The 13,634-nt window shown below is 40.5% G+C and overlaps 1 protein-coding gene across 8 annotated transcripts in view; it reads right to left on the bottom strand.

The window, feature by feature from the left end:
• Window positions 1-13,634, bottom strand: part of PCLO (piccolo presynaptic cytomatrix protein) — a 732,405-nt gene that overhangs the window by 81,281 nt on the left and 637,490 nt on the right. For all 8 annotated transcript variants that reach the window (XM_077264661.1, XM_077264660.1, XM_077264664.1 and 5 more), the window contains 5 exons: window positions 11,716-11,824; window positions 8,522-8,589; window positions 7,974-8,185; window positions 891-941; window positions 8-138 (listed from right to left, as the gene is read on the bottom strand). In XM_077264661.1, coding sequence (XP_077120776.1) covers window positions 8-138; window positions 891-941; window positions 7,974-8,185; window positions 8,522-8,589; window positions 11,716-11,824 — 571 coding nt within the window. The remainder of the gene's footprint in view (window positions 1-7; window positions 139-890; window positions 942-7,973; window positions 8,186-8,521; window positions 8,590-11,715; window positions 11,825-13,634) is intronic.

The following is a 13,634-nucleotide window of genomic DNA, read 5'->3' as shown; positions in this document are numbered from 1 at the left end:
AGCTTACCCTCTTCCAGGAAGAAGATAGACTTTCACAAAAGGATCTGAATAACCATTGTTATCTCTAGGAACAAGATTTCTTGCTTGCAGTATGTGAATTATGAGATTACCAAGATGTTTATCATAATTAACTTGAAGCTACAAAACACAAAAAACAATGATCCCAAACTTAAATGAAAATGCATTACAAAAAGCAAATAAAGTTCTACCTGACAAATCAAAAATGGCATATTGCAATGAGCAAGAGTTGGTATCTTCTGGCACGGATTAGCTACTGCTATGCATCCATGTCAAGAAAACTGAACAAGTGGGGAAATGGCGCATATCATTTATTTTGAATGTAAAATCATTGTCAAATTAGGACTGTATTTTGCCTGTGGCTTCAAATAGCTTAATTGTCTACATAGTCATGTAATGAGTTTAAAAGAAATAGTAATATTTTCGTACAAAACAAATGTTTTTAAGTAGGGAAGTGGTTAAGAATGTAGCCTTGCAGTACTGGGGTCCTTGGCTCAAATTTCTCTAGGATGACATCTGCAAGGAGGCTGCAAGTTCTTCCCTTGTTTAAGTGGGCTTCCTCCATGTACTCCTTTCCTCCCATACTCCATACACATGCTAAGAAATTTAGATTGTGAGGCCCAAAGGGGACAGTAACATAGTAACATAGCAAGGCCAAAAAAAGACATTTGTCCATCCAGTTCAGTCTATATTCCATCAGAATAAATCCCCAGATCTACGTCCTTCTAAAGAACCTAATAACTGTAAGATACAATATTGTTATGCTCAAGGAAGACATCCAGGCCTCTCTTGATGATGATGATGATGATGTCTGTAAAGTGTTGTGGAAATCAAAGGTGTTTTATAAGGGAGTACATTTAATTAATAAGTACCTGGATTTCACCAGTGATTGGATGGGAAGGTGCTTTCACAGCGTCAGTAGACTACAAAAAAAACAAAACAAAACAAGAAATGCTAAGCAACTAATGCAGATGTTTAGATAGATGAGGTTATTGCATTTCAATTCACACACAAGAACACAGTTGCTCAGTCATTGTTAAGTAACAGTGCTGCATCCCCATGGAGTTTGCATACATTACTATTGTTCACAGAGGTTTATTCTGAGGAAAATCATGTTCCACTCAAACATAATAATATGTTTATCTGGAATTAGTCAGTCAAATGCCTCCTTGATGGTATTGCATGATGGCTACGTATATTGCCTGCATTTCTCTGCATGAGGACACCAAACATTGGCAATGTTGAGGTCAGTAGATGCAGTGGCTGGCCAAGGAAACTTAGTACAGCAAATGAATGACACATCATTCTTAATTCACTTTGAAGTGTCCAGAAGTGTTATCAGCTCAGAACTGGCAGCAACCAGTGAGACCCAGCTACACCCATCTACTGTTGGGAGAAGTTTGGCCAAAAGTGGTCTTCATGGTAAAATTGCAGCCAAAAACCATATCTTCAATATGGAAATAAGACAAAGCAACTCAATTATACACAAATACATAGGAACTGGGGTTAAAAAAATGGCAATAAATGCTCTGGACAGATGAGTCAAAATGGGATATATTTAGCTGTAACAGAGGGCAGTTTGTTCGCCAGAGGGCTAAAGAGTAGTACAATAATCAATTTCTGCAAGCAACAGTGAAGTATGGTGGAACTTCCTTGCAAATTTGGGGCCGCATTTCAGCAAAAGGAATTGAGAATTTAGTTAAGATTATTGGTGTCCTCAATGCTAAGAAATACAGGCAGATACTTAACCATCATGCAATTCCATGAGTCTGATTAACTTCAAACATTACTATGCTGCAGAATAACGATCTCAAACATACCGCCAATGTAAATAAAAACAGTTTTCAGTGTAAAGAAGAACAAGGTGTCCTGGAAGATGATGATAGGACCTCCACAGAGCCCTTATCTCAATATCATCCAGTCTGACTGGGATGACAGAGACAACAAGATTTTTTCAATCCTAAACCCACAGAAGATCTGTGGTTAGCTCTTCAAAATATATGGAGCAACCTCCCTGCCGAGTCTCCTCAAAGACTGTGTGCAAGTGTACCTAAACAAATCATGCTGTTTGAAAGGCAAAGAGTAGTCCAACAAAATATCAATTTAGATTTATCTCTTGTTCATTCACTTTGCATCTTGTCAGTTGATACATATAAATTACTAGATGGTGGCCCGATTCTAACGCATTGGGTATTCTAGAATATGCATGTCCACGTAGTATATTGCCCAGCTACATAGTATATTGCCCAGTCACGTAGTATATTGCCCAGCGACGTAGTATATATTGCACAGCTTTGTAGTATATTGCCCAGCCTTGTAGTATATTGTCCAGCCACGTAGTATATTGCCCAGCCTTGTAGTATATTGTCCAGCCACGTAGTATATTGCCCAGCCTTGTAGTATACAGCAGAGCCACGTAGGATATTGCCCAGTGACGTAGTATATTACCGAGGCACGTATGTGACAGGTCCAAAAAATAAAAAATAAACATACTCACCTAACGATCCGAGGGCCCCTTGTAGTGTATCATACTCACCATTCTTGTCGCTGCTCCTCCGCGTCCCGCCTCTCCTCTTCGTGGGATCCTGTGCAGATGGTAGTGCTCGGCTTCAGGAAAATGGCTGCGGGATGCCGCGCGTGCGCAGATCGAGATCGCGGCGGCCATTTTCCTGAAGCCGAGTTCCATTGCAAGTGCCAGGGCTGGTGGGAGCAGGACCTATGAAGACATCGCGGTCACATGACCGTGACGTCACGGAAGGTCCTTGCCGCACACCAGCCCTGGGACGGGACCTCACCGCAAGCTGACGGTTGTAATGGAGCGGTCCGGGGAGCGTGGCGAGGAGCGAGAAAGGCGGCGGAGGGTGAGTATAGCAGTTTTTTTTTTTATTTATTATTTTTAACATTACATTTTGTACTATTGATGCCACATAGGCAGCGTCAATAGTACAAAGTTGGGGACACACAGGGTTAATAGCAGCGGTAACGGAGTGCGTTACCCGCGGCACAACGCGGTCCGTTACCGCCGGCATTAACCCTGTGTGAGCGGTGTATGCGGGCGCCGGGCAGTGAGTGCGGGGAGTAAGGAGCGGCCATTTTTTTCTGGACTGTGCGCGTCGCTGATTGGTCGCGGCAGCCATGACAGGCAGCTGCCGAGACCAATCAGCGAACGAATAACGGTGACAGAAGGACAGACGGAAGTTACACTTAGACAATTATATATATAGATTACACTCCATTTTTGAAATACTCCTCACTGTGCAGCATTTTTTCAACACTTATGTAAGACTTTTGCAGATTACTATATATGTTTTATATTTATAAAAATATTGCCGAAAGTGTTGGTACCCTTGAAATTGTTCCAGAAAATGAAGTATTGCTCCAAGAAAATTATTGCAATTGCACATGTTTTGTTATACACGTGTTTATTTCCTTTGGGCGTATTGAAATAGCACAAAAAAATGAGTGGGGTCTTCCTGGGCCATAGCATTTCATTTTATTCAAATATCAACCGATATTTTGCGCTGACATTGAAGCACCCTGAGTCTGCAGGACAGCTTGAATTTCTTTGGAACTTGATTGGGGCTGCTTATCCACCATCTGGACTATCCTGCTTTGCAACCTTTCATCAATTTTTCTTTCTCTGTCGCCCACTTCAAGGGAGATTAGCTACAGTGCTGTGGGTTGTAAATTTATTGATTATTTTTCTAACTATGAACAAAGGTACTTCAAGATCTCTGGAGATGGATTAATAACCTTGAAATTGTTCATATTTTTTAACAATTGTGGTTCTCAACTCCTCAGACAGTTCTCTTCTCCTCTTTCTGTTCTCCATGCTTAGTGTGACACACACAGACACACAATGCAAAAATTGAGACAATTTCTCCCCTTTTTATCTGGCTTCAGGTATGATTTTCATATTGCCCACACCTGTTACTTGCCACAGGTGAGATTGAACGTGCATCACATTCTTGAAACAAAGTTGCTTATCCACAATTATGCAAAGGTGGCCACAATTTTGTCCATCCAATTTTCGGGGTTTCATGTGAAATGATGTCCAATTTGCCTTTTTTCCCAGTGTTTTGTTAGGTTAATCCAATACACACATAGGAATTAAGCATGTGCATAACAAACCTTGCGTAATTGCAATAATTTTATAGTAGAAATACTTCACTTTTGGAACAATTTCAAGGGTGCCAACCACTTTTGGCCATCTATCTATCTATCTATCTATCTATCTATCTATCTATCTATCTATATACAAATATACCATGGGTGAAATAAGTTTTGAACATGTCAATAATTTTCTATGTAAACATATTTCTACAGGTGCTATTGACATGAAATTTTGAACAGATCTTGGTAACAACCCATCCAATAACACAGGCAAACAAATCAAAACAAAAATGTCCATAAATTAAGGCATGTGTAATAATTAAATATTACACAGGTAAAAGTATTGAACACGCTTACTGGAATTTAGTTAAAGGGACTCTGTCACCTGAATTTGGCCGGCTCTGTTTACGGTCCAATGGGCGGTGTTTTCTGTTCTTTCATGCACCCCTTCCTTTCCCGCTGGCCGCAATATTGTCTTGAATTTGATTCGGTTTCCTCCGTAGTACACGCGTGGGCAATGCAATCTTGCCTTGCGCACGCGCAGTATGCTTTGCCCAACTGCGGGCAAAGCCGAAAAGCATTAGTGTGCATGCGCCGGCGCACTATGTCCTGGAAGTATTTCGCTGTGTTCCAGGACATAGTGCTCTGGCGCATGCACACTAATGCTTTTTGGCTTTTCCCACAGTTTGGCAAAGCATACTGCGTACTACGGAGGAAACAGAGCCCGCCAAATTCAGGTGACAGAGTCCCTTTAATAGTTCATACAAAGCTTTTGTTGGTGATTGCAGCTTCAATTCGCCTCCTGTATGGAGAAACTAGTCGCATGCATTGCTCAGGTCTGATTTTGGTCCATTCTTCCACACAAACCCTCTTCAAATACTGAAGATTTTGTGGATTCCTTCTATTTACTTGGTGAAGCAGGCAGCACTCTGCCAACATGGGTTGGTATCCCCTAACCTGGGTTACTTCTCAGCACTGCTTTCGAGGTTCTGTATTGTGGAACCATACACCAACTTCCGAGAATTAATAATGCTCCCCCAATGAGTCCACCGACACCAGGGGACAAAATGCGTCGAAAGGGAATTAAGGGACACTAGTGAGGGCAGAACTATACTAGGGCACTGTCCTTATCAGGACAGGAGATTTGAATGAGGCATGACAGGGTAGCCTACAAGCAATAAACCCCCGCCCTGTGCTGTTCTTGGGACCTTGGATGGCTCATCCGGAACATCAATAGGGTGAGACCGTACCTTTTTACTAATATATACTGATTTTCTTAAGCACTTTTTCTATTTTTTGTTCAGCACTTGTGGCTAGTGTGCATTTCTCATTTTTTTACATGATAGTTATTATAAGTCAGGTTTTATTCTGCAAATATACATCCCTGCTGCTAATAATAATAATAATAATAATACTCCTTCTATGTACTCTGAGGTTTAGTTCCTTCTATAAATTTTCTATTGGATTCAGGTCAGTTGTCTTGGCCTTCAAAAATTGTGTTTATTATGGCATCCAAAGAGTTCAATGTTGGTCTCATCTGACCACACTATATTCTCTCTGTATTTTATAGACTTGGCTAAATATTGTTGAGCAAACTTTAAACGCATTTAAACATACTTTTTCATCTTCAACAACTCTTCTGATAATTATTTTCACTCCCCTGTCTGTTTAGCTGGAGTATTTTGTTTTTTTGCACTTCTCTTATTTTGTGTGTTCAATACCTTTTCCCTGCGTCATTTCTCATTATTATACATAACTTAATTTATGGAGATCTATTGTTTCATACCTTTGCCTGTGTGGATTGGATGGGTTGCTACCAACATCTGGTGAGAATGTCATGTCAATAGCACATTAAGGAATATATTTACTTACAAAATTGGTGACATGTTCAATACATATTTCACCCGCTGTGTCTATCTATCTGTCTATCTATCTATCTATCTATCTATCTATCTATCTATCTATCTATCTATCTATCTCATTTCTATCTATCTATCTATCTAATCTATATATATATATAAACGAGCGTATGTGTGTATGTGTGTGTGTGTCTATCGATGATGATGGTCATAATGGTTTGCCATGGCAACGATGATATCACAATTGGTTGCAATGGTGACGGTGATGTCATAATGGTTGCCATGGTGATGATGATGATGTCATAACAGGTTGTAATGGTGACGGTTATGTCATAATGGTTGCCATGTTGATGATGATGTCATAATAAGTTGCCATGGCGATGATGATGTCAGAATGGTTGCCATGATGAAGATGATGCCATAATGGGTATATGGGCACGGAACTATGGGATGGAGGATGTGTGATGGGTATATGGGCACGAGACCATGGGATGGAGGATATGTATGATGAGTATATGGGCATGGGACTATGGAATGGAGGATGAGTGATGGGTATGTGGTCACGGGACTATGGGACGGAGGATACGTATGATGGGTATATGGGCATGGGACTATGGGATGGAGGATGTGTATGATGGGTACATGTGCATGGGACTATGGGATGGAGGATATGCATGTTGGGTATATGGGCATGGGACTATAGGATGGAGGACATGTAAGATGGATATATGGGCACGGAACTATGGGATGGAGGATAATCATTATAATTTTTTTATAACTAATCACAGTTAGTTACTATGCCCGGGCAATGCCGGGCTCTTCATCTATTTGGTTATAATGAAGCCCTCTAAAGACGGAACTATGGTATGGAGGATGTGTGATGGGTATGTATATGGGCACGGGACTATGGGATGGAGCATATGTATGATGGGTATATGGGCACAGGACTATGGGATGGAGGATGTGTATGATGGGTATATGGGCATGGGACTATGGGATGGAGGATGTGTATGATGGGTATATGGGCACGGGACTATGGGATGGAGGTTCTGTATGATGGGTATATGGGCATGGGACTATAATATGGAGGATATATATGATGGGTATATGGGCACGGGACTATGGGATGGAGGATATGTATGATGGGTATATGGTCATGGGACTATGGGATGGATGATATGTATGATGGGTATATGGGCATGGGACTATGGGATGGAGGATGTGTATGATGGGTATATGGGCACAGGACTATGGGATGGAGGTTCTGTATGATGGGTATATGGGCAAGGGACTATAGTATGGAGGATATGTATGATGGGTATATGGGCATGGGACTATGGGATGGAGGACATGTATGATGGGTATATAGGCACGGGACTATGGGATGGAGGATAATCATTATAATTTGTTATAACTAACTAAAGTTAGTTACTATGCTCGGGCAGCACCAGGCTCTTCAGCTAGTTGATTATAATGAAGCACTCTAAAGACCAGGTGTGGACTAGTGATGGGTGAGTATGCTGCTAGACAGCCTGAATACATGTGGAGATTCCCTAACAAACAGGAAATCTCTGCATGTATTCAGGTTGTATAGCAACCGCAAATCATGCAGCTACGGTGACACAAACTGAATCTCCGAGCATGCCCAAATACTCGGAGAACACCCGAGCATGCTCAGAAATCTCGAGTAACGAGCATACTCGCCCATCACTAGTCTGGACATTTTTCTTGCTTACATTACTTAAAACCATCCATTTCCTATATTCTTGACTGCATATTCAATTTTAATCTAGTGATTCAGATAATTGATAATCTTGCCATACAACCAAATTAAACGTGCCATAAAATCAAGTTTAGTCAGTAATTTGCACAATCTGTTTTATAGCGTTTCTTCCCCATAGTTGGACTACAATGTTCTATGCAGTCCTCACACCTACTTCTAATTCTACACTTCTCGTCCATCCAACCACCATCTTGGAGTACCTTGCCGCTGTGCCTTTTCTTGCTTACAGAAGGGGAGCCAGGTTGTCCAGGACTTGGCACTGCACTCGAGGCTGCTGATGTCGTTCCTGAATGGATATATGAGCCTTTCTCCATTCCAGAAGAGACAACAGAAGGCGTCTGCTGCTGGGAAACCTTCTGGAGTTCAGCTGCTAGTTGTTTAGGATCCACTCCAGGGGACTTTGTTTTCTCTACTGTAATGAGGCATAACGGCATAATGAGCACTCAAATAATTGACACACATGAAAGTAAAGGAATTGGATTAGACCAGAAAAGATATGCTTCTTTTCCAAAAACAACCACTTTTGTCCACAGGCTTTTTTAAAATTTGAGCTAAGCATTGCAGACGTGAATATGGATGAGCTGTAATGTCAGACACAGCCTGTAAACAAAAATGAAAGTGTTCCTAGAAAAAGAGATTACTTTTTTCTTGGGTTCATGGGTTTTAAATGAATATTTCAATTTGTGGTTTGCTTAACAACTTCACAAACGAACAATTACTTTATTAGATTTTCATCTATATTTCTTACCAGCCTTTCCTGGGTCATGCAGCTCTAAATTCTGTGGTGTTGCAGAATTCGATAACATGCTAATGTCCCTGAAAGGAAAAGGAAAATATGAGAAAGAGGAAAATAAGGAGGGAGGAAGGATCTAACATGGGGTATAGAAGCAGTGTGGTAATTGGAGTTAAATATTGTAGTTTAAATATACAGATCTAGCAAAGGTTACCATGGTTTGGCTAACACATCACCGGGATATCACCGCACAAAGCGTGGAAATCAGCAACTGACTTGACATTGGTCCACGGCTTGTGCAGTGTTAAAGGGAACCTGTCAGCACAGCATAACTGTTCAAACCAAGTACTGGCGCCCTTGTGCTATGGATTGGCCAGTGGATTGGCACAAAAATGAACCCTATTATAATTCAGTTCAGGTAAAACAAACTTTATGGTCAGTTTAATAAATATAGAGTTGGTATTTGGACCGTGATGCGCAATGAGGCCATGGGTCCCCTGACTCAAGCTCAACAGCCTCATAGGGCAGGATGTCAGATGCCGGTCTGGTGACCACTTGAACTGTGCATGTAAAACCATCTTAACACCAACTCAGTGTCTCTAACATACATGCATACATAAGAAGGAAGTTAATACTGTGAGTTCAGATGCTAGATACCTGTGATAAAATCAACAGTGGAAGCTATTTTACTGAAAACTAGCAGAGGATATATATATATATATATATATATATATATATATATATATATATATATATATATACCATACTAGCTGAAGAGCCCAGCATTGCCCGGGCATAGTAACTAACTGTAGTTAGTTATAACAAATTACAATGATTATCCTCCATCACTTAGTCCCGTGCCCATATACCCATCTTACATGTCCTCCATCCTATAGTCCCATGCCCATATACCCATCATACATATCCTCCATCCCATAGTCCCATGCACCCATCATACACATCCTCCATCCATAGTCCCATGCCCATATACCCATCATACATATCCTCCATCCCATAGTCCCACACCCATACACCCATCATACATAACCTCCATCTCATATTCCCATGCCCATATACCCATCATACACATCCTCCATCCCATAGTCCCATGCCCATACACCCATCATACATAATCTCCATCTCATATTCCCGTGCCCATATACCCATCATACACATCCTCCATCCCATAGTCCAGTGCCCATATACCCATCATACACATCCTCCATCCCATAGTCCCGTGCCCATATACCCATCATACATATCCTCCATCCCATAGTCCCATGCCCATATACCCATCATACACATCCTCCATCCCATAGTCCCATGACCATATACCCATCACACATCCTCCATCCCATAGTTCCATGCTCATATGCCCATCATACACATCCTCCATCCCATAGTCCATTGCCCATATACCCATCATACATATCCTCCATCCCATAGTCCCGTGCCCATATAACCATCACACATCCTCCATCTCATAGTTCCGTGTTCATATACCCATTATGACATCATCTTCGCCATGGCAATCATTCTGACATAGTCGCCATGGCAACTTATTATGACATCACCATCACCATGGCAACCATTATGACATAACCATCACCATTACAACCTATTATGACATCATCGTCACCATGGCAACCATTATGACATCATCTTTGCCATGGCAACCTTTATGATATAATCATCGCTATGGCAACCATTATGACATCATCGTCGATACACACACACATACACAAATACCCTGTTTATATATATATATATATACAGTATCGAAAGGTGCTTCTCCGAATCGCGTGTTGGGGTGGAGGCACGCTCCCTGGACATCTCGATTACATCTACTACAAGGTGATTATGCTGATCTTATGCATTGACTCATTTATATGTGCCTCAGTTATGATTGACTCTGAGGTGTGATTATGACGGATTGTACCTATTGGGATTTAGCAGTGTTCTTGTCTATATGCCTACCTCTGTATATTTTGGGTCACATGTTTGTATATATTGGAGAGGTTAGGGATTATTACATGTCCATCGGTATATGCCCAGGGAAACGCCCCTCCCTTTCTTGCACAGCAACTCTTAGGTTTACGGTTTTTTGATTCATTCCCTTTTCACATATGTCTGTAATTTTAAATAATAAAGTTGTTATATTTTGGAATAATTTGGACCACAGTATCATCCTTTCTTTGTGTGTGGGTTTTGTAAACTGAATGATGATAGGTCACAGAGTCCTTTATATCTATGGGTATCTGATTTAAATAATTGGACATTGTACAACATGCAGCTACGTCTTATAAGTTGTTGTCGAAATCTGTTGCAGATTTCCCCAGACTTGGTTCTTTGTTCACATACGATAATGAGGTGCTCAGTTCACCTTCCCAGCTAATTGCTTTGCATCTATCTCCACCCACTGTGTTATTGATTGACAGCTCTGTCTTTACAGAAGCCAGAGGATGGCAGGGAAATATAAGAAACAAGTAGGTGGGAAGATGCTGTGAACTGGTTTGCCATACCTAGGGTGCACCATGTGCTCGGATAGTATATTTGAATAAAGAACAATTTCAGGCAAATGCAGTAATGGATTTGGACACTAAAAGTAATATGTTAATTAGGGCTATTTCTCCTACAAGGTGTTGTGCTTGGTTTGGACAGTCATTTTGTGCAGAGAGACTCCTGTTAATGTTTGTTAATATTTTGAAAATGGCTTGCGACCTATAAGTGTTGGGTAATTCTGAGCCAAAAGAAGATGTTAGAGAAGGGGTTGGGAACCTCAGGCCTGCGGGCCGCCCTTGATGATCTTTTATCTGGCCTCCAAGCAGAATCCTGGGGACCACAGTACTTGGGCCGGCAGCTGTATTTTGATGGCCACTGGCCAATTAATTTCTTCTTGCACTGTGATCACCCACATGCAGTATTCACAGTTGTGCGCTGAAGCACGTGCCAGTGTCAGGAAGTACCTTTTGGGCGGAGTTAGAGCGCAATTTGTATGGCCCCCGAAGGATGGAATAAATATCCAAATGGCCCTTGGCAGAAAAAAGATTCTCCAACCCCATATAGAGTATGAAGATTATGCATTAAATACATATTGGCCAGAGCAGATTCCCTAATAAATGTATAAAGAACAGGTTTGCACAGATGTAATTAGTAATATACTGTAACACATAGAAAATAGTGAAAATAGGAATGTAAGGGAAACTCACAGTCTTACACAAATGTCTGCTTCCCCACTTGACTGACTAATGATACTCTGAACTTCTTCATACGTCTTTGCAGTTAATTGAAAACTGTTCCATTCTAATACCAGCATTCCTGGAAAGATAATCCAGATAATTTACATAATTTATAGAGCTTAACAGCAAAAAAGTTGTCAGTTTTAAGCTACCATGTTATCCTTATGTTCCATAAGTCTATTCACTTTGGTTAAAGGAGTTTTCTAGATTTAGAAAATAATAGATATAAAAAAATGACAATATGAAAAAAATTCTTCATTTTCCTTAATCACCAAATCCATTTGTTTTGTCTAGGGAGGTAATTACTATAGTCATATTGTTACGCTAGCAGAAAACTATGCTAGAATGTTAATAGTACAAGTGTCTCGGAGCCTGTGCAGCTCCGCTGCTGTGACCTGGAGGCAACCTATACCTTGAATCAAGTAAGTGAGTGTAGAGAGAAGTGTGAGTGGACTCTTTCAAGCTCCAGAACCTCTGCTATCTCCAGCATTATATCAGAATATCCACTTCTTTTTAGAAATGAAGAGGGGTGTGAACATTTCTTTTGCACATGCACTTGTCCGATTAAAGGGCTGCTCTCAAGTTTGAAAGTTATCTCCTTTCCAAAGGATAGCAAATACCTTTCCGATCGCTAGGGGTCCGACAGCCATGGACACCATCGATCCCAAGAACTGAATATCGGAGGGCGATCATGTATAATGCCTCTCCAGTCATACTAAAATGAGTGCCGAAGATCAGCCAAGTACTGTGCTCAGCAATCTTCGGCGCTCTCAAAAACAATGAATGGTCAATTTCAGCTCATTTCAGCTTAATTCAGCCAGGGAATTCAGTTCCCATGTTCTTGGGATCACTGCGGACCACAGCAGTCGGACCTCCAGTGATCAGAAAGTTATCCTCTATCATTTAGATAGAGGATAACTTTTAAATTCGAGAACATCTTAATATTCTAAGACAGGTTTCTGTCGATTGAACAAGTCACCAGTCATTTTACCTCCCCAAACAAAATGAATGTGATTTGTTAATTAAGTGTATTTTGAAATGAATTTATAACATTTTTTTATTTCTTTTTTTCATTCCCATAGATTGCCTTTAAGTGTGCACATATTGTAAACGGTGAATCTTAAAACACGCTTTGTGCTTCGTTGGTATGCAAATTAACTCTATTCCGCATGCCCTAAAAGATCAAAGTATGTTTACATAACCACAATATTGTTGCATTGTACAATGAATTAGAGATAGTTTTCTAACCCGTTTATTATTTTCTTACTTAAAATGTAATGCTAAACAAAAGATGCAATTTTTCATTTTGCCCAGTGTAAAACTTCTGATCTGGCTCCCAAACTCAAAGACATTGATTAGGATTACAAAAGAAAATCGGATTCAAAGAGAACGTAAAATACCGGACAGAGCTCATGGGCAACATAGGTGCTTTTTAGAGGAAAAAAATCTGAACCTTTTTTACTATAAACAGTGAAAATTGACTTATTCTATATTATCTCGGATAATTAGGCTATATCAGGACCAATACAATATATGAGAGCAGTATAATATAGGGGCAGAGATTCCAATTCCATCAATGTATCACTTACTGGGTTCCTTGCTGCAGTTTTGATAAAATCTTTGTTTTATCTGCTGCAGATCTACTAGCTCTGTATAGGCAGAAAACTGCAGGTTTTCTAGTCCTCTAGTGATAATCTCTTGCCGATAAAACCATGATTTTATCAAACCTACATCAGACAGCCCAATAAGTGACAGCACTGGAATCAGGTTATCTGTCTCTACATTTTAACCCGGTGACAAACTTCCTTTAAGGCTATATTCACATGTTGCTTTTATGCTGCTTTTTGTTTGGAGCCAAAATTTGCTCTCTTGGCAGTAAAAAAAAAGCT

The sequence above is a fragment of the Ranitomeya variabilis genome, chromosome 5, assembly GCF_051348905.1.
Source record: "Ranitomeya variabilis isolate aRanVar5 chromosome 5, aRanVar5.hap1, whole genome shotgun sequence".
NCBI classification, from domain to species: domain Eukaryota; kingdom Metazoa; phylum Chordata; class Amphibia; order Anura; family Dendrobatidae; genus Ranitomeya; species Ranitomeya variabilis.
The sequence above is the reverse complement of the archived record's forward strand: the minus strand, read 5'-3'. Positions and strand labels throughout refer to the sequence as shown.